We start from the raw sequence: 21,172 nt of genomic DNA, 5'->3' as shown, positions 1-21,172 counted from the left end.
AATGTGAAGGATATTTGGGAGAAATTACAAAAAACCTATGTTGGAAGGGAAAATAACATGAGAGTGTTTCAAATTGAGTAGGAGATAGATTTTGTTTGGCAGGGATATTGGACAATTCAGGAGTACGCGTCCTTGAAAGCATCATAAACACATAATTGATACTTCATATCATGAATTGAGATCGAAATAGGGAACATATGCGAGCCAAATATTCACGATGTTGAAACACGTTTATTGATATCTAGTATTCTGGAACTCTCTAGTATTTTTCCCATCAAATTATTTCGTTAATAGATTGTCTATTGAGACAAAAGTGGTGGTGGAGGTGATGGGGGTATGATAAATAGATATTTATAGTGTCCATGGAGAGGCCAATATTGACCCATAGGACCCAAGTACCATCCTAAGAAAGAATATTCATACTTTGAAGCACCAAGTCTCAATGTGTGAGCAAGGCAGCATACACATGTGAGCTCAACCTTCTAGGTGGTTCTCTTTAGCGTGACACTTAAGTAATCACCCTTCTTAATAGCTTTCACGAATTGCACTATATGCAGAGCATGTAAAAAGTAAGTGATATTCATCCTCTACTTGCCCTTCCTTGCATACCTCACATGCCTTTGTAGTTGGCTGATTTGATTCCATAATGCAACTTAAAGCATAGGTTGTGTGATTGAGTGTGGCGAGGTATTAGGGCTTCACGAGAGTTAATACTCGTGTTAGTAACGAGGTAAGGTTGAAAACGATCAATAGACCTTCTTACCTTAGTTAGCTCTTGTGTTAGTAATGAGATAAGGTTGAAAACGATCAATAGACCTTCTTACCTTAGTTAGTTCTCGTGTTAGTAATGAGATAAGGTTGAAAAGGATCAACAAGTCTTCTTAGCTTACATAGAACCAAAACATTCTGGATTGATATTTGCAATGTAATATTCTAATTTTGTCCTTTTAGTATATTTTCTCTTCTTCCTTAGTGGGTCCATTAATCTTTCCTCAAGAATTACATAATTCGTAGCATCACATGAAAGCTTTAGGAGATCTTCCACGTCCCATCTTTTGAACCAATTTTTTATGTCATTTGCCCAACCATATGAGAGAATTTTGCTCTTGTGATTCTTTCTTAATTTACATCCAACATTCCAAGCAATATGTGATCATCTATAATTTGGCATATTCTTGACTTTTGTAATGTATCTGTAACACCAATATCTCTATATGCCGAACACATGTTTCCCAGTGCATAACTCGATAGGAGGTGGTGGGTTTAACTCCTTATTGTTCCCTTCATAACACCTTTTGAATCTAATTTCATTCCATGCATTAAGAGAGGTGGTAGTATTATGAAAGGCAAATGAATGCTTTACAATTGTGTTTAGCAAATAAACACAACACAACACTATAGAGTTATGTTGTTTCCTCGCATTTTTAGCACTAATTTGTAGATGATTATCGATTACTTTGTGTGTGTTAGTTATAACTTATACGTATACAATGATGATGATGATGATGAACAGGAAGTTCATTCATTAATAGAAGCAAGCAAAATAAATAGAAAGGCAATCATGGATTGAAGAATGCAAATATAAATTCTCTTTAGCATTTGATTTTGGGTAGCATTTGGCTACCGTTTTCGGGTGCACACAAGTCTGAAGGCGTCACTGGGCGGGTGGCCGGCCTATTTCCTGCTCCCGCCTCCTCCGCGAGCCGTCTTCACGACAGCAGCGGGGACGGTACCATCGTTCCCTGCCAAGGCCATGTATTTGTCTCGGCGTGTCAGCTGTGTGCAGGTGAATCCGCCGAGCGCGTCCGCCACTTTCTTCTGCACAATGCTGGCCACCTCGAACCCGGTCTTGGCTCCACCCCCCACAGTTTCGTCCCTCGGCAGCCTCTCGAGGATCACCATCTCGTAAGCCAGCCATGGATTCATCACCATGAACAAAGCATCCAAGGCTTTGAATCCCCTCGCGCTCGTGCCGTGGAACATGCTCACCCTCAGCTTCATCCCAACCGGCACGATCTCGTCGGTCAGCTCCGCGAAGAGTGCGCTGAACCTCAGCAGGTATGGCTCCCTTCCCGTCGTCCCTTCTGGGGTTAAGAACAGATCTTCGCCCCTTGCCAATAGCCCTCCCATCAATCGCTTGTCTTGGTCTCGATTGCGAGTGAGGTTCACCAATTTCACGGGAGAGATGAACTCCGAGAAAGGACTCGCGGAGTAGCTCAATCCCCTCACCTTCCTCCGCAGGCCTCCATATGCCACTAACGGATCTATCAATGATCTGTGGGAGCTCACGAACAGTATGCCTTGCTGCTTCGATGATCCTGGGAGGGGCAATGGCGGAGCTCCTTTCACTCTGAAGTTGAGACCAGATAATGCTATTAATGGCGCAACTAACTCCATGGGAAGACACTCCAAGATCAACAAGCGCACCAGCGCAAGGATGACGCCTGCAGGAAGCCATAGAAACATGGCAAGGGCGGCGATTGGCACCGGCCTCTGTACAAGGCGTCCATCATGGAACACCAATGGCTTCCGATACTGCTCCCGAGGTACTGGCTTGGCCGCTTCTACATCCACCAGAAACGCCTCCTGCATTCACCAAAGAAAGAAAGAGTAGGCTCGTGATTGTTAAGAACAATGCTCTCTAACGATCAGAAAAGAAAAGAAAAGAAAATTAGAGAATCAGGAAAGACAAAAACGAGAATCAATCCCCTTCTTGTTCACATGGATCAAAATGATAGACAGACTAAACTGGCTATGGATAAGACACAGGATAGCATATCGTCTGTTCCTGCCTTGAATTCATTTCTAAGCCCTATCGTTTAATCCAAGTATCAAATAAATACCTTGCTCCAAGACATGAAAGGATAGTCAGAATCTCCACTTCCTAAAGCGACGTCAGGAATATCTCCATTAGTAAATACCTTCCGCAAAGCTTCCACCTTCTTCTTCCCCGTCAGAATACCAGCAGGTTTCTGCACCAATCCTGTGCAGACGCCATGGCGATTTACTTGAAGCTCAGTACCAAAGACATCGTCCACGCCGACATGTTCTTTAAGGAAATATTCGACCATAACGCGAGGATATGACGTTACCACATATATCTTATTCATTCTGCAGGTAGATGAATCGGTGGAAGTCGTAGTAGTAGCATTAGTGAGAATCTTGAAAGTTTGGCGATGGAGATCATCGAGGAAGAATTTGGTAAGGACAGCTTTCGAAACGCCTTGGATCTCAGAGAAACGGATGCCTGCAGTGGAGATGAAGATTAGGAAACGGAGGGAGAGGTCGTCAGAAGCGCGCGTAAGTGTGTTGAAGAGGGAGAGTAGAAGTGCGAGAGGGAAGAGGGAGAGGAGCAAGAAAGAGCGCAGAAGGCTTCCTGCTTCGAGAGAGAGGAGGAAGAAGTAAGGGAAGGGGCTGGAGGATCGAAGGAGAGCAGAGTTCAGGCTGCAGACGATGCGTCCCTGCGGATTTGGCGGAGGAGACGATGATGGTAATGTCGAAGAAGATGGTGATGATGAGAATGATGAACGGCGTGGTGCAGACCAGAATAAAGCAATGGAAGGAAACTCCTTCTTCTCAGTTTTAGGGTTTGTGTTGTGTAGATGGAAGCTGCCTTCCGCCATAGCCATCATCAGGGCACTGCTCTGATTCCTCTTCTTCTTCTTCTTCTTCTTCTATTTAATGTGTCAATCTTCGTTAATTAACTCAATTCATTAAATATTATCTATGTATGTATATATTTTCTTCTCATTATTTACATATATTTGTTGGTTTATTTATTGATTTATTTTCATTATTTACATATATTTGTTGGTTTACTGTATTGATTTATTTTACTTATTTATTTTCATTATTTACATACATATATTTGTTGGCGTATTGATTTATTTTACTTATTTATTTTCATTATTTACATACATATACATATTTGTTGGTTTATTTATTTATGTTTCTACAGTACATATTTGTTTGTTTTCTTCTATTTTTGCTTTTTATCTTATTACTTTATTTATTTTTATGTATCTGTGTTACATTACATATATGTATAAAAACTTCATTTTGTTATAACGGATTAAAGTAATGGATAATATAATTATTTCTCGAGTTAAAATCACGAAAATTTATTCTCATTCTCATTCTATTTTTTCTATTCCTTCTTCGTTGTCATTGTCATTTTCATTTTTCAATTCCTTATTCGTTTTCATTCTCATTTTCAATTCCTTATTCGTTTTCATTCTCATTTTCTATTCCTTCTTCATTTTCATTTTCATTTTCAATTCTATTTTCCGATTATAGTTTTTCATTTGGACACGATAATTGGGTTAGAGAGAGAGAGAGGGAGGGGGGGGAGTTAGGTATCCATCATCCTCTTCTTCTTCTTCTTCATGTGAACGTACAAGACTCCTCCTTATCAAGAGTTGAGAGAAGAGAGAGAGAGAGAGAGAGAGAGAGAGAGAGAGAGAGAGAGAGAGAATGTGTCTCAATTGAAGATGTCATGCCATCGATTCCTGAATTTCGGTGGGCGCATCACATCGTCCAACTTCTAACCCATCGTTTTTCATGTATGCCCCATCACTCATTTATCTGGTTGCTCGTGACGCTTATGGTTTTTTAGAGCGCATGGTATGTGTGTGGTGGGCTCCCTTTACACAACATGGTCTGACACGTCGTGCAATGAAAAACGGTTTTGCCCTAGATGATTCTATGCTCCCCATCCATCATCACTTGTGTCATGACTAGAATTCTAGGCATTGATTCATAATGCTTTCACCAACATTGTGTGTGTGTGTGTGATGTTATTGAGTGCCTTCATACAACACGTTTTGACAAACTGCAATGAAAATTGTGTCATACATACTCTTGAGTCCTTATCTATATTATCCCTTACAAACACAATGTTCCATAAACGCAATAGAAAACACTTACAAACATGTACAATGGTGTGCATTACTCAAAATGTTCTCGAAACAAAAATAATGAATTGCAACATCACGAAATAATGATGTTTAACCATCATCCTAGTGTGCATGATGAGGAAACATGTTTGTAAAAGGTAGGATGGATCTATAATGAATTAAGATATGTATATGAGTTGATTATATCTTGTACGTAATGAATGAATGCATACATAAAAGCATGCACACTTCATGATATGGATGAAGCTTAACGAATTGACTAAAACTGCAATTGATGACAGAGGCAACATTTGTAAACACATGAATTGCTTGAGGGATGGTATGTAACGATTTATGGTGTGAATGGAATTCTCTCCCTCTTTCTTGCTCTCATAGATCACAATTAGTTTCTCATGGATGTTAAAAATATATCTATTTATTCCCCTCTCTTGTTGTTGAGCGAGCAAGCTCCATGTGGGCTGGATTGGCTAAACAAGCCGAGAATCTGAACGAAAAGCCGGACCCATGTGCGAATCAGTAGGCTGTTGGAGGCCTACGTTCCTAGTCTACTAAGGAGTTATGTTCCTAGGAGTTAGTGTCAGTAGCTCAGTACAAGCATTGAAGTACTTGTCGATACTTCTATCAGTCATTTTAAGGATTTGTATAAAAGTGCTCTCTAAGCACATTCGATGTACAAAGTTTATAGAGTGTATTTTTTGAAATAGAGTTTTGTGTTATGCTCTCTCTCTCTCTCTCTCTCTCTCTCTCTCTCTCTCTCTTGTGTACTCTCTTTGTGTGTTTCAAGCTTCCATTACACATTCATTATGTTTTCTATTGCTATCCAGTAGAAACTGGTTGTGTCTACAAGCTTCTGCACACGATTTTTAAATGGTATCAAAGCGTGAGGGTTAGAACATCCTCTGTTTGCCAAGAAGAGTTGTAACACAAACGAATCCTAATAGTCGATAAGAACAAACAAAAGAGGAAATGGATAGAAGCATGGCAAGCTCGCTTCCGACGGTGTCGTGAGAATCCGTCATTATGTGCGGATCGTGAGACGGAACCGCTGGGGTTATGGACTGGAAGGAATTAGTACACACACGCACAACACAAGCAATATTCACATATAAGATAAGTAGATGAGAGGAAACATTCGTTTATTGCAAAAGAAATCGATTCTTTATAAACTTAGAATCATGTTACAATGGATTGGATTTGAAAATGAGAGATAAATCTTTTAAAGAAAGGAGCCAACATCCATATAAGGAGTGGTCCAATATGAATATGAGAGATTATTCTTGAAAGGAAGGAGCCAACAACCATGTAAGGAGTGGCCCGATATCAATATGAGAGAGATTTCTTGAAAGGAAGGATCCAACAACCATGTAAGGAGTGGTCCGATATCAATATGAGAGAGATTTCTTGAAAGGAAGGAGCCAACAACCATGTAAGGAGTGGTCCAATATCAATATGAGAGAGATTTCTTCCCCCAAGGAATGAGAGAGAGAAGAAGAAAAGAAAAGAAAAAGTAGAGGGAAAAAATGGAACTTTTGCATGCTACTTTTAGTAGCATGGCCTTGACTTTTAGTTGCATGTGACCGTCCGTATAATTCAGCCAAATGACCCAATCATCCATAAAGTTTAGCCCGTGCGCTGCAACCAAACCGTAGACGTGTCTGCGCGCAAAAGTCCTGACCGCGCCGTGTACACATCTCCGCGCTTGTCCGCACACTCGCGTCCCATGAGGCTGTGCACGTGCGCGTCCATCTGAAACGTCCACGCGGCCATGCACGCGTACGCCCGCAAACGTCCACGCGATCGTGCACACAAGCATACACCCAAACATCTAAGAAATCTCTTCCAAGCCATTCCGTGGTAGCTTGCCTTTTGAAAATTACGTATTCATCATACAATTTATCATTATCAATTATGGGAGAAAACGCTTTCCCATCTACCATTTTTTGAATTCCATAAAAATTTCCAAGTGTTTTCAACTCATTAAGACCCATAGTTTTTCGTGCTAAAATGCTTGTAGATCCGGTAGAAATGTTAATTGGTGATAACATTTTCAATGCGGAAAGGGTCACCGGATCTTGAAGCCTCCTTTTTATCGTCTCTATTAATGCCTTAGAAAACAAAGTTTGGAATCGATGACTTCAATTAAGTCCTCACCATCAATACTTCTATCCATGAGGATGCTTTATACATATTACCTTTAATAGCATCTCTTAAAACTGAAAGCATTCCTTTTTCTCTACCATATTCTGGAATAATTGGATAATTATAACTATCCTTCTCAAAACAATTGAGATCCAACATATACTCCTTGCATTCTCCAATAGATCCGGTAGAAATGTTAATTGGTGATAACATTTTCAATGCGGAAAGGGTCACCGGATCTTGAAGCCTCCTTTTTATCGTCTCTATTAATGCCTTAGAAAACAAAGTTTGGAATCAATGACTTCAATTAAGTCCTCACCATCAATACTTCTATCCATGAGGATGCTTTTATACATATTACCTTTAATAGCATCTCTTAAAACTGAAAGCATTCCTTTTTCTCTACCATATTCTGGAATAATTGGATAATTATAACTATCCTTCTCAAAACAATTGAGATCCAACATATACTCCTTGCATTCTCCAATATATATTCCTTTCATGAATGTAAATTCCTCATCGTTTGAAGGGTTTATGGTTGATGGAACTTAGAGGCCCTTGACATGACTTTATCACTCGTTCCTTGCAATTAGGTGATTTGTGTGCTTTCACGAATGGCATGATTTTATCATGAGCGAACGTGACAAATAACAATGTTGTAGATGTTTAAGTATTCATGACTATTATACGAATTCAATATTTTTTTGAGGGCAACCATAGAATAGATTTACTAGAGCCTCCTCATTTTGCACAATGTAAACATAAGACTTGCAATAATTTGATGGCCTTAATAATGTGATTGCAAGCACACAATTAAGTGCAAATCGTTAATTTGGAATGCAACAAACATTTAGTTATTTTACATTTGTAAGTTTTCAATCACATGGATATGAAGCATTCATAATCTATTTACTCTTATTCTCTAGTGTCATAACTTATTCAAATGGTTATGTTATTTGAAAACAGAAAAAATAGATAATAAAAAAAGAGAGAAAATAGAGATTTCATAAACAGAGAAAGACAAACATACGTACTAGAGTGGTAGAGTGGCAACAAGCAGGCATGGATGAGCAACCAACAACGAGCTGCAAATTTTATGTGAAGTTAAAATCGAAGCGTATGACTGAATCAAAATACAGAATGTATTTAACTTAAACCAAAGAATGTTTCCTTCCATTTTTTACTTTGAGGGAGAAAACAAGAATGATTTCCCGTATATCAAACACAATCTGAACAAGAAATCACCTTTATTGACGAAAGAACATAAGCTTATTTGAAAGAAGATCAAGAAAGATGAGACTTTTAGGCTAAAAAAAGAACACGTGAAAAGAACGAGAGAACGGGATACCTTGAAACGAAATGATGCACAATGCAGTTTAAAGAGGCTCCATGAATTTAATGCTTTAAAGGAGATGGAATCGAGGACGAACAGAAACAGGTATACATACATTGGTTTGAAGCGATTTGTGAGCGCACGCATGAAACTGTTGGGATTACGGTCCCTCCGGATGGGATGGTCGGATGTCCGGAGATGAATGACGACAAGCCCGGTTGCGGTTTCGGAACCGGATGATGAAGACCCCGACTTCGGAGCCGGACGACGAATGTACCCGGAGAGAGATCCGGATGCGGGGACATATCTGTGAATATGTTTGCCAAGGGCCCTTGAGGCTATAGTTGTAAATAGCCCTAAAGTCATATGTGTATAAATATGACTTAGGGCAAACAGTTTTGATGTTGCTACTTATTTTTCTGTTTTTCCACTCAAGAGGAGTGAAGAGAGAGCAGCCGTGAGAGAGATAGAGCGTGAGAGACGAAGAGGTCGACGCCTCTGTGTAATTCCGCCGCCTGTGGCGAGGACAACGAGCTCAAGGTCGTCGCCTTGCAGCTCGCCATTGTATATTTCTCTGTGCATAGTTTTGGTTCGGAGTCTTGTACTCCCGTGGTTTTTCCCGCACAGGGTTTTCCACGTTAAATTGTGTGTCCACTTATTTACTTTTGCATTTCCCATTTTCTGCAACAACGATTCGTGTGTTTCCTTGGTTGTGGCCGAGAGGTGAAGTTTGGAAAGTGTCGATTATTTCCATCAATTTGGTATCAGAGCGAGCTGCTGCAGAAAATGGAAGGCGGCGGCAGCGGGCAGCCGGGGATGATGGTGCTGAATGCGCAGAATTACGCCGACTGGAAGATCAAGATGGAGGATCTTCTGATTGTTCGGGACCTGTACGAACCGATTGACAGGTCGGAAATACCGAAGGGGGTACTTGAGTCGGAATGGAGGCTTCTGAACCGGAAAGCCGTTGCAACCATTCGGCAATACGTCGACGTGAGCGTTCTACAACATGTGGCGAACGACATCAACGCATATGAGATGTGGCGGAAGCTGTCGGGCCTCTACGAGAGGAAGAATGCGTTGAACCGGACCTCCCTGATGAGGAAGATAGTGAACCTCAAGTACCGGGACGGCGAGAGTATGGTGGAACACGTAAGCACGTTCATGGGATTCGTGAACCAGCTTGCGGCGATCAAGTTCCCGCTGGAGGATGCAATGCAAGCCATCATTCTGATGTGTACATTGCCGGAAAGCTGGGAGAACTTGTTGGTGACTCTCAGCACCTCCTGCACGGAAGATAACTTGTCCCTACAAACGGTAAAGACAAGTATTTTGAACGAAGAAGCGCGTCGGAAAGATAAAGAACCGGCCTCCGACTCGAAGGCGCTGCTTACCGAATCGGATCGGGGAAGACAATGGAACCGGAGTCCGCAAAGACGGGAGAAGTCGGGGACCCGGTCGCAGTCAAGAAGAAGGCCCACATGCTTCCACTGTGGGAAGCCGGGGCACTTCCGGAAGAATTGTCGGCATTACCGAAAGGACAACGGAGCCGACGACACCGATTCGAAGAAGTCACCGGAGAGAAACGGTGCATACCGGGGAGCCACGGACCGGAGAGGTCCGGATCGGCGAGGGCAGGACCGGAAAGGAACGACGGCACTCGCGGCAAGTGAGGAAGAAATCATGCTCATCACCGAAGAAGGTGAACTAAACATTGCCGGCGATGAGACGACATGGGTGGTCGATTCCGGAGCATCGTTCCACCTGACCCCGGAGAGAAGATACTTCTCATCCTACACAGTCGGTGAGCATGGCTGTGTTCGGATGGGAAATGAAGGTACGTGCCGGATTGCCGGCATAGGAGACGTGTGGTTGACAACCTCGACCGGATGCAAAATGCTGCTGAAGGATGTCCGACACGTTCCGGAGGTTCGATTGAACCTGATTTCGGCCGGGAGGCTAGACGATGAAGGCTACACAGGTAGCATCCGGAACGACGTAATGAAGTTCAGCAAGGGGAGCCTGATAGTGGCTCGGGCCCGGAAAGTCAACACATTGTACCTTATGAATGCCTGGTTGTGTCCGGAAGAGTTGAACGTGGCAGCCGACACTACCGGTGAGCTGTGGCACAAGAGACTGTGCCACATGAGTGAGAAGGGGATGAAGAGGCTTGCAGAAGACAACCTTATTCCAGTGAAGCATGTGCACCTGGAGAAGTGCACCGATTGCCTGGCCGGTAAGCAGAACCGAACCTCCTTCTACTCAAGGCCACCGACGAGACGTAGCGCACCATTGGAGTTGGTGCACACTGATGTGTGTCAGGTAGAAACGAAGTCACATGGCGGAGCCCAGTACTTCGTAACATTCATAGATGACCATAGCCGGAAGCTGTGGACGGCACCGTTGAAGACAAAGGACCAAGTGTTGTGCGTCTTCAAAGAACTCCACGCGAGAGTGGAAAGGGAATCCGGCAAGAAGCTGAAAGCGATACGAGCAGATAACGGAGGGGAATACCGGGGGCAGTTCGCGGAGTACTGTCGCTCGAAGGGAATCCGGCTCGAGTTTACTGTGCCGAAGACGCCGGAACTGAACGGGCTGGCCGAGAGGATGAACCGGACCATAATGGAGAGGGTCCGGAGTATGCTGGCGCATGCGGAATTACCCAAGGGGTTTTGGGCTGAGGCGATGTCAACGGCGACATACGTGATAAACAGATCACCCTCAGTACCTTTGGACGGAGACACGCCGCAGAGAGTGTGGACCGGTAGGGAAGTATCCTACCGGCATCTGAAGGTGTTCGGGTGTCTCGCATACGTGCATGTGGCAAAGGACTGGAGAGGAAAGCTAGATCCAAAGACCCGGCCATGCATATTCCTCGGTTACGGCGATGACGAGTTCGGCTACCGAGTATGGGACCCGGTCGACAAGAAGATATTCCGGAGTCGTGATATCATCTTCATGGAGAACAAGACACTCGCCGACTGGGAGTCGGCGAAGAAGATGAAGAGCTCCAAGTCGACCGGTGAGGATAAACTCTACGAGGAGCAGTCCCGACCGGCAAGGGACCGGTTAACACTCGAAGATCCGGCCGAAGACGGTGAAGAAACAGAACCGGCCGAAGAAGATGAAAATGATACCGGAACCGGCCCCGATCCCGAAATGGATTCGGATGAAGAAGAATCGAAAGAACCGGTTACCGAAGCTCCGGACGGAGATATCCTCTAAGAGAGAGAAGGCCCCCCCGGAGATTTCCGGAACCAGAGCACGTGCTGCTAACCGACGAGGGGGAGCCGGAGAGCTTTGAAGAAGCGAAGCATGACACCCATAACCGCAGGTGGTTAAGTGCCATGCAAGAGGAGATGGATTCCCTGCATGAGAACCACACATATGAACTTGTGGAGTTGCCGAAAGGAAAACGAGCACTCCGTAACAAGTGGGTGTTCAAGCTGAAACCGGGAGATGCCGGAAACCCCCCGAGATACAAAGCCAGGATCGTGGTGAAGGGGTTTCAGCAGAAGAAGGGCGTCGACTTCGACGAGATATTTGCCCCGGTAGTGAAGATGACCTCCATCCGGACGGTGCTGAGCATAGCGGCAAGCATGGACCTCGAGATAGAACAGATGGACGTGAAGACGGCATTCCTTCACGGTGACCTCGAAGAAGAGATCTACATGCAGCAACCGGAAGGATTCGAGAAGAAAGGGAAGGAGCACCTGGTATGCCGGTTGAAGAAGAGCCTTTACGGTCTGAAGCAGGCTCCCCGGCAATGGTACCGGAAGTTCGACTCCTTCATGACAGACGAAGGGTACCACAAAACGCAGTCCGATCACTGCGTGTTTGTGAAGAAGTTCGAAGGAGGAGACTTTCTAATACTCCTCCTGTACGTGGACGACATGTTGATCGTCGGACGAGACCAGGTCAAGATACGGATGCTGAAGAAGGCTCTTCACCGAACCTTCTCAATGAAGGACCTGGGTCCGGCGAGGCAAATACTAGGGATGCACATCATCCGGGACCGGAAGAAGAAGCAGTTGTGGCTGTCACAGGAGAAGTACGTGACCAAGGTGCTTCACCGGTTCAACATGTCGGAAGCAAGACCGGTCGGGTCAACACTCCCGGCAAACTGCAAGCTGTCCAGCAAGCAGAGCCCCAAGACAAAGGCTGAGAAGGAGGACATGATGAAAGTACCATATGCCTCTGCCGTCGGGAGCTTGATATACGCAATGGTGTGTACCCGACCGGACATAGGATATGCAGTCGGAGTGGTGAGCTGGTACATGAGCAATCCCGGCAAAGAGCATTGGAACGCGGCCAAGTGGATACTCCGATACCTGAAGGGCACGACAAACGTGTGCCTCCGATTCGGCTCCGGTAAGCCCGAACTCGACGGCTTCACCGATTCGGATATGTCGGCTGATGCAGATACCAGCCGGTCCACATCAGGGTATGTGATGACGTATGCAGGGGGAGCTGTTTCATGGCAGTCGAGGCTGCAGAAGACGGTTGCGTTGTCAACCACGGAGGCGGAGTACATGGCGGCTGTTGAAGCCGGCAAGGAAATAATATGGATGAAGGACTTCATTAGAGAGCTCGGTATCCGGCAGGAGGAGTACCGACTCTACTGCGACAGTCAGAGTGCAATCCACCTTGCGAAGAACGCGGCCTATCACTCCCGGACGAAGCACATCCAGCGAAGATATCACTGGATCCGGGAAAGGATAGAAGACAAGGAGTTCGTGCTGACGAAGATCCACACGGACGAGAACGGGTCGGATATGCTGACCAAGGTGCTCACACCCGACAAGCTGGAAGCATGCCGGAAGAGGATCGGATTGGAGAGACATCCCATGCCGAAGTGAAGGGGGAGTTTGTTGGGATTACGGTCCCTCCGGATGGGATGGTCGGATGTCCGGAGATGAATGACGACAAGCCCGGTTGCGGTTTCGGAACCGGATGATGAAGACCCCGACTTCGGAGCCGGACGACGAATGTACCCGGAGAGAGATCCGGATGCGGGGACATATCTGTGAATATGTTTGCCAAGGGCCCTTGAGGCTATAGTTGTAAATAGCCCTAAAGTCATATGTGTATAAATATGACTTAGGGCAAACAGTTTTGATGTTGCTACTTATTTTTCTGTTTTTCCACTCAAGAGGAGTGAAGAGAGAGCAGCCGTGAGAGAGATAGAGCGTGAGAGACGAAGAGGTCGACGCCTCTGTGTAATTCCGCCGCATGTGGCGAGGACAGCGAGCTCAAGGTCGTCGCCTTGCAGCTCGCCATTGTATATTTCTCTGTGCATAGTTTTGGTTCGGAGTCTTGTACTCCCGTGGTTTTTCCCGCACAGGGTTTTCCACGTTAAATTGTGTGTCCACTTATTTACTTTTGCATTTCCCATTTTCTGCAACAACGATTCGTGTGTTTCCTTGGTTGTGGCCGAGAGGTGAAGTTTGGAAAGTGTTGATTATTTCCATCAGAAACAAGAGCAGGAAACAGACTGAGAGAGAGAGAGGGAGGGAGAGAAGGATTCTCTGTGTATTGACATTGACGTTGACGTGTGTGTCGAGAGGGGTGAAGGTGATGGTTCTGCGGAAGAGGGAAGAGCTGGAAATCGCGAGGGGCAATCAACAACGGGGGAGCAGGGAGGCACAATCAACAACAAGCGAGCAGAGAGGATCAACTAGCAACAAGTGAGCAAGGAGGAGCAATGGGCAACGCGCAAGCATGGAGGAGCAATAAACAATGAGCGAGCAAGGAACAAGGAAGGAGTAGCAAAAAATGGAAGAACGCGACGGGAAGAGCTGGAAATCGTGAGGGGCAATCAACAGCGAGCGAGCAAGGAGGCACAATTGACAACAAGTGAGCAGAGAGGATCAACCAACAACAAGTGAGCAAGGAGGAGCAATGGGCAACGAGCAAGCAGGGAGGCACAATCGACAACAAGTGAGCAGAGAGGATCAACCAACAACAAGTGAGCAAGGAGGAGCAATGGGCAACGAGCAAGCAGGGAGGAGCAAGTGGCAACAAGCCAAGCAGGGAGGAGCAATCAACAATGAGCGAGCAAAGAACAAGGAAGGAGTAGCAAAAAATGGAAGAATGTGACGCGAAGAAGAAATAATGGAGCAGCGCTATGCTAAGAATGGAATAGATAGGGAGCATCGAGCAACACGAAGAGGGAAAACAATGATTTGTGAACAATAAAAAAAAGGAAGAATAGGGAAAAAGAGGGGGAAAAGAAATATTTACATAAATATACAAAACCTTTTTCTAATCTATATAAATAGACGGCTCATAAAATATGAACCGACTAGATTCTGGTTCTCTCTCATGGTGATTGGCAAAAGTCCCAATTCAACCGGAACCTTGACATTGTTCCTGGGACTTTGCCCAACACTAACCTGGTGTCGGTCGGCCAGATTGTCGACCAAGGAATGCAAGTTCGATTCACACATCTAAGGTGTTTCATCGAGGAAGACGACCAAATCACTGCATAAGGGCGTAGGGACGGGAGGATGTTCATCGTCGACACCAACTTCGTTGGCATCTCTTTGTTTGTGAAAGGACAGAAAGTCGAGTCAAATATCGACTTTGGCACAAGGCGGATCGACCACGTCAACTATAAGAGGCTTTAAGATCTGCAATTGAAATAGGTGGTATTCAAATTACCGAAATTTAGTGGCCGAAAGGCCCAAATTTGTGAAGCTTGCCGGCTTGGGAAGCAACACCGACTTCCATTTCCGAACGAGTGAAATCAGAGCCGAAACAAGCTCGACTTGATACATTAATGTATGGGGACTGACACAGAATGTAAGTCTTGGTGGGAGTCGATAATTCATCTCCTTCATCAACGACTACAACCGACACACATGGATCTACCTCATTGAAAAGACGAGTGAAGTCTTCGATTATTTCCAGAACCTTCAAAGTTTAGTCGAACGGGAAACAGAGAAGAAGATAAAGTGCCTATGGTCAGATGGGGGAAAAGAATACTTCTTTTCCAGTCAATTCAACAGTTTTTTGCAGTAGAAGGGAATTCAGGTGCACATATACGCCGCAACAAAACGACGTAGTCGAGCGGAAGAATCGGTCGATTGTGGAGGCAAAAGGGCAATGTTGGGGGAGAAGAGCATGTCGAAGTCCTACTGGGCTGAAGCGGTATGGACGACAATTTACATCGAAAATCGGATCGGGGAGAAGGTGTCAGCACATGAGTTGTATTTTGAGTGTAAGTTGAACTTACGACACCTGAGGATATCCAGCAGCATTGCTCGAAGTGGGAGAAGTGCATATTAGTCAGCCACTCACATGAGCAGAAGGGGTATAAGTGCTATAACCCCTGGAAAAAAGAAGTTCAAGTGAGCCGAGATGTCGAATTCAACGAGTCGACATCATGGTACTCTCTATCGACTTCGACCACCCAATCACCGAAGATGAGACCAGTGAACCCGATATGATTAGGGAAGAAGAAGAAGATAGTGGTACTATGGAGGAGAGTATGATCTCATTCTGGTTGAGTGTGCAGAATGAGAGAATGAGTCGAATCGACGAGTCAGATGAAGAGTCGGCGAGTGGTGAGGACTCAATCGTGCACTCCCCGTGCAAGGAACCGAGGAGATGGTTCACACATAAGGAAAAAGGGAAGACAAATATGCTGAAATATGACATCAACAAGGAAGAGTCAGATTTGAGCGAGTCCGACATCGGAAAGCATGAAGACGAACCTTCGGAGACGAAGTCCAAGTTGGCCAAGAGGGCCCTAAAATCGGCAAATGAGAAGGTATACTGATCGACCCCCCAAAAGAATCCCGTGAAGCGGTATGGTTATAACGGGTACATGGCGCATCACTATGCATACATGAAGAAAGTGGCGGAAGTGCGTGAGCCGAAGAGATACACAAAAGTAGCACAAGATGCAAAGCAACGTGTTTCTATGGAGGAAGAGATGCGAGCTTTAACGGACAATGAGACTTGGGACTTGGTTGACGCCCCCAAGGGTGTGAAATCGATCGGATGATGGTGGGTGTACAAGGTCACGTACAACACTGACGGCTCGGTCAACTGATACAAGGCCCGACTAGTGGCGAAGGGCTATGCACAACACGGCATCAATTATGATGAGACGCTCGCGTCGGTCACGAAAATGACTACCATCTGTGTTTTGCTTGCGGTCACCACGACAAAGGGTTGACATTTGCACTAGATGGATGTGAAGAACGCATTCTTGCAAGGAGAATTTGAGGAACAGGTATACATGGTGCAATCACCCGGATTTCAGTCCAAATTGAATACGTCGGTTGTATGCTGACTTAAGAAGTCCCTTTATAGATTAAAGCAAGCCTCGCATGCTTGGAACGCGAAGATCACGCTGTCGCGAAGTTTCGCGCACGTGTGTTACTTGGGCGGGACCACGGGGGTCTTGGACTAGGGAGTACTGAAGGGATAGAGAAGACCCGAGGTTTGCTTTACGACAATACTACTTCCCGACCCCTTCCCGAGCAAGGTCTCGTTGCCCTTTGTTTTATGAGGCCGGTGGCTCTTGTTGATCATGACTTGTCGACCTTCCGAGATCACCACACGAACCAAGTGACCAAACGGGTACAAGCAAGATGAGCACGCAACATGAATGCACAAGGGGACGATAACACAAACACGAATGTCATACGTCTTTATGAGGAGGAGAGGTGCATGGGCACACCCGAACGCTCCCTCGTCACAAGAAGTCAAATGTACGAGGAAGACACAAAACACATGCACAAATGCTCATACGCCTTTATGAGGAGGAGAGGTGCATGGGCAAGCCCGAACGCTCCCTCGTCACGAGACGGCCGAACGTACAAGGAAGACACAAACACACGCACAAAATGCTTGTACACCTTTATGAGGAGGAGAGGTGCATGGGCAAGCCCGAACGCTCCCTCGTCACAAGACGACCGAACGTACAAGGAAGACACAAACACACACACAAAATGCTCGTACGCCTTTATAAGGAGGAGAGGTGCATGGGCAAGCCCGAAACGGTCCCTTGTCACGAGACAGTCGAACGTACAAGGAAGACACAAACACACACACAAAATGCTTGTACATCCTTATGAGGAGGAGAGGTGCATGGGCACGCCCGAAACACTCCCTCGTCACAAGACAACCGAATGTACAAGGAAGACACAAACACAGACACAAATGCTCGTACGCCTTTATGAGGAGGAGAGGTGCATGGGCAAGCCCGAACGGTCCCCTCGTCACAAGATGGCTGAACGTACAAGGAAAACACAAACACACACACAAAATGCTCGTACGCCTTTATGAGGAGGAGAGGTGCATGGGCAAGCCCAAACGGTCCCCTCGTCACAAGACGACCGAACGTACAAGGAAGACACGAATAAAGAAAAAAGGAGAGAAAGAAACACGAATGATATCGACCAAAGAGATAAATACGTGTTCGATTCCAACGCAAGAGGACCCTTTATAAAATAGGGTTTTGTTTACAATGGCAACTTATAGTTAACCACAAGCTCAATCAAAACATAAATATTAAATGGCCTTAGAGATAAAAGCAAATCCGAACACGACGAAGATGAACACACGAGCACCACCAAAATGCCAATCCCAACGAACCACGACCACTCGAACGGCGAGCACACGGGCTCACAATGACAAACGAGGTGGAGCAACGTTGAACCAACGAAGCTTGGGCTCACGAGCACTTCGAGTGCTGACGCGAAGAAGATGAGCACATGGCGATGGGGGGATGAAGGGGTATGAGATGAAGAGAAGTGGTGAATAAGGAGATGAAGAGTTTTGAAGGAAAATTGGCAATAGTCTCCTCCTCCCAAAACGTCCTCCCGAATGAGCCCCTCTCGACCTCCTTTTATAGGAAAAAAAGAAGGTGGGGTCGCCAAATTTGTCTTCAATGAAAAAGGAATAAAATTCCTTAAATCACGTTGCACTGTAAGTCCAAATTCAAACCGTGCACCTCTAGCAAGTAGTCAATGTGACTATCCACTAGCCCACTAACTCTCTCTTATATAATATATAATTCTATCTCTATAAATTCATAGCATGTCTCCCCTCTACCTTTTATCTCTCCTCTCTCTTACTTTTTGCACGAGCTTCTATACCTCCTTTTCACCCTTTCTTTTCCTTTTTATTTTGCATATGCACAATTAATTGCTTTTGTGTGCACACACATTGCACATGCACATTTTTGACCCCCCCTTTCGCCGATTTTTCCCACTCTCGAGCACGCCACATCACAACAGCGCAACGCTTGCATCAGATGGGGTTTGCTACGTCCAAGTCGAACTCTTTACTCTTCGTCCAACAAGGTCGGAATGGGCTGGTAAGTCTCTTACTTTATGTTGATGATTTAGTCATTGTCGGCACTAACCTAGAGGAAATTGGTCATGGGAAGTCCCAATTAGTGGCATCATTCGACATGAAGGATCTAGGGGACCTTCATTATGTGCTCGGGATCGAAGTAATCTGAACCCCCGAAGGCATATTGATCAACCAACGCCATTATGTGTTGAATATCTTGTTCAAGTTCGGCATGACAGATTGTCGACCGGTCTGAACACCCCTAGACTGGAATTTGAAGTTGCGTCCCGAAACTAGACCGGCCTGCAATGAGAAATGGTTTCGACAAATTGTCGGAAACCTAATATATATACTATTACCCGACTCGACATTAGCTATACGGTCGAATTGATTAGTCAACATATGTAGCGATTGAGCGTCAGGCACCTTGAATGCGTGCATAGACTACTGAGATATGTGAGTGACACTAAGGATCAGGGACTGTTGTACCGATATGGTATAACCAAACAGTTAGTCGGTTATACATATGCTGACTGGGATGGTGATACATTGGATCGTCGGTCAACATCCGACTTTATGTTGTCTCTTGGTAGTGTGGCTATTGCGTGGAGCAGCAAGAAGCAACCGACAATGGCTTTGTCGAGCACTGAGGTTGAGTACCGAGGAGCCACCGTTGCGACCTGTGAAGCCATCTGGCTTCGGCGACTGCTGCAAGACCTCCGTATCGAAGTACCGACTTTGATCCCGATCTATTGCAACAATATCAGTAGCATGCAGCTCGCCAAGAACCCCATATTCCATGCTCACACAAAGCACATAGAAGTGTACTATCACTTTGTGCGCGAGCGGGTCATGAGCGGTGAAGTCGAACTCCGGTATGTTCGAACTGATCAACATGTTGCCGACAAGTTGCAACATTTTTCGGAGATGCTTGGGTTACAACATCTTGACATGCCGCACTTGAGGAGGAGAACCGAAACAAGGGGAGGCAAGAAGAAAAAGGAAGCTGAGTCGATTGAAGAAGTCAACACATTCGATAATGTTGGAACAAGCAGCAATGGCGACAGAGACGACCGGAAGACGAAGGCCAAGACCCGGATGTGGTCTGATGTGGTGAAGGGCCTTAACATTGAAGAAAAAAATTGGAGACAGCCAATTCGGACAAAAGTGGAAACGAATCGGAGGCAACCGATTCAATTGAATGGTTTGATTCGGATGAGCTGAATCAAGAGTAGGCCAAACGGACGAGAACGCAACAGACGTTGACACTGACACAGAGGAGCCAACAAGTCGAGAAGCATCGAAGTCATAACAACGAAGGAGCTGAGATGGGCTTGATGAGCAGACAAGCCAACTGTGAAGGTCGAGGTGAGGGGAACCGAACGGGTCGAGGAAAGCGGGACCAGATGGGTCGAGGAGCGCGAGCGAAGCGTGACGACGCCTGGAGAAGCCAGAAGCAAGGACCGGCAACAACGGACACAACGGACCGACCTCAGGTTGAGGTTGAGAGGGAGTGTTGAGCAAGCAAGCTCAACGTGGGCCGGATGGGTTGAACAAGCCGAGAGCCGAACTCGGAGAGCTGGATCCATATGGGAACTAGTAGGCTGTTGGAGGCCTACATTCCTAGTCTACTAGGAAGTTATGTTCCTATGAGTTAGTGCAAGTAGCTCAGTATGAGCATTGAAGTACATCGTCAGTCCTTTTAAGGACTTCTATAAAAGTGCTCTCTGAGCACATTCGATGTACAGAGTTTACTGAGTGTTTTTTGAAATAGAGTTTTGTGTTCTGCTCACTCTCTCTCTATCTCTCTTGTGTACTCTCTATGTGTTTCAAGCTTCCATTAAACCTTCATTTTGTTTTCTGTTGCTATCCAGCAGAACCGGTTATGTTTACAAGCTTCCGCACACTATTTTTATACTTGCCTTCTTTGACCTACTTTTGTACTCCCGAGTCCCTTCTTGCACAACCTCTTTGTCCACAAAATCATTTACACTAGCCACATTGTTCCCTTCTCTTGCCCTCCTCTCATGTTTGTCTATTTCTGAAGCCCTTACAATGCAACGCCTAATTTTGCAGGTTACTCGACACAATGATCATGGGTTTTCGAGAAAAATATTAATCATTCACTTCATCATACATTATACTATTATCCTCCTTATAATTCAGAATCATTTTGGAGGAGGGATTTTCAAATGCCCCCCAACAAGACCTCATCCCCTCCCTACAATCCACTACATCAAAACCTCTCTCTACCTTCGTGCATGTACGCATTGAGTCAAGAAATATCTCCAACAACACATGAGAAGGAATCAGTGCGTCCACGATTGGATGTACCCATAAATCAACTTAGGGTTTACAAGAGTTGACATACACGCTTGACAATGTGAAATGAAGTGAAGGCAAAACTTGGTGCCAATGTGAACGATTTGTAAATGGCAAGCTTCAACAAGTCCGATCATTTCAATGAAGGCCA

The 21,172-nt window shown here is 45.4% G+C and overlaps 1 protein-coding gene across 1 annotated transcript; it reads right to left on the bottom strand.

Moving 5' to 3' along the window:
- Positions 1-1,477: 1,477 nt before the first annotated feature.
- On the bottom strand, positions 1,478-3,238 carry LOC147849936 (glycerol-3-phosphate acyltransferase RAM2-like). Its single transcript, XM_087337136.1, has 2 exons — positions 2,844-3,238; positions 1,478-2,586 (listed from the first exon to the last, which is right to left on the bottom strand). The coding sequence occupies exons 1-2, from the start codon at positions 3,108-3,110 to the stop codon at positions 1,675-1,677; spliced, it is 1,179 nt and encodes a 392-aa protein (XP_087193262.1). The 5' UTR covers positions 3,111-3,238; the 3' UTR covers positions 1,478-1,674.
- Positions 3,239-21,172: the final 17,934 nt, after the last annotated feature.

Source organism: Azolla caroliniana, unplaced genomic scaffold, assembly GCF_043228905.1.
Source record: "Azolla caroliniana isolate FFs.n. ecotype wild unplaced genomic scaffold, voAzoCaro1.0.p SCAF_22, whole genome shotgun sequence".
NCBI classification, from domain to species: Eukaryota; Viridiplantae; Streptophyta; class Polypodiopsida; order Salviniales; family Salviniaceae; genus Azolla; species Azolla caroliniana.
This window is presented reverse-complemented; position numbering and strand designations above follow the sequence as displayed.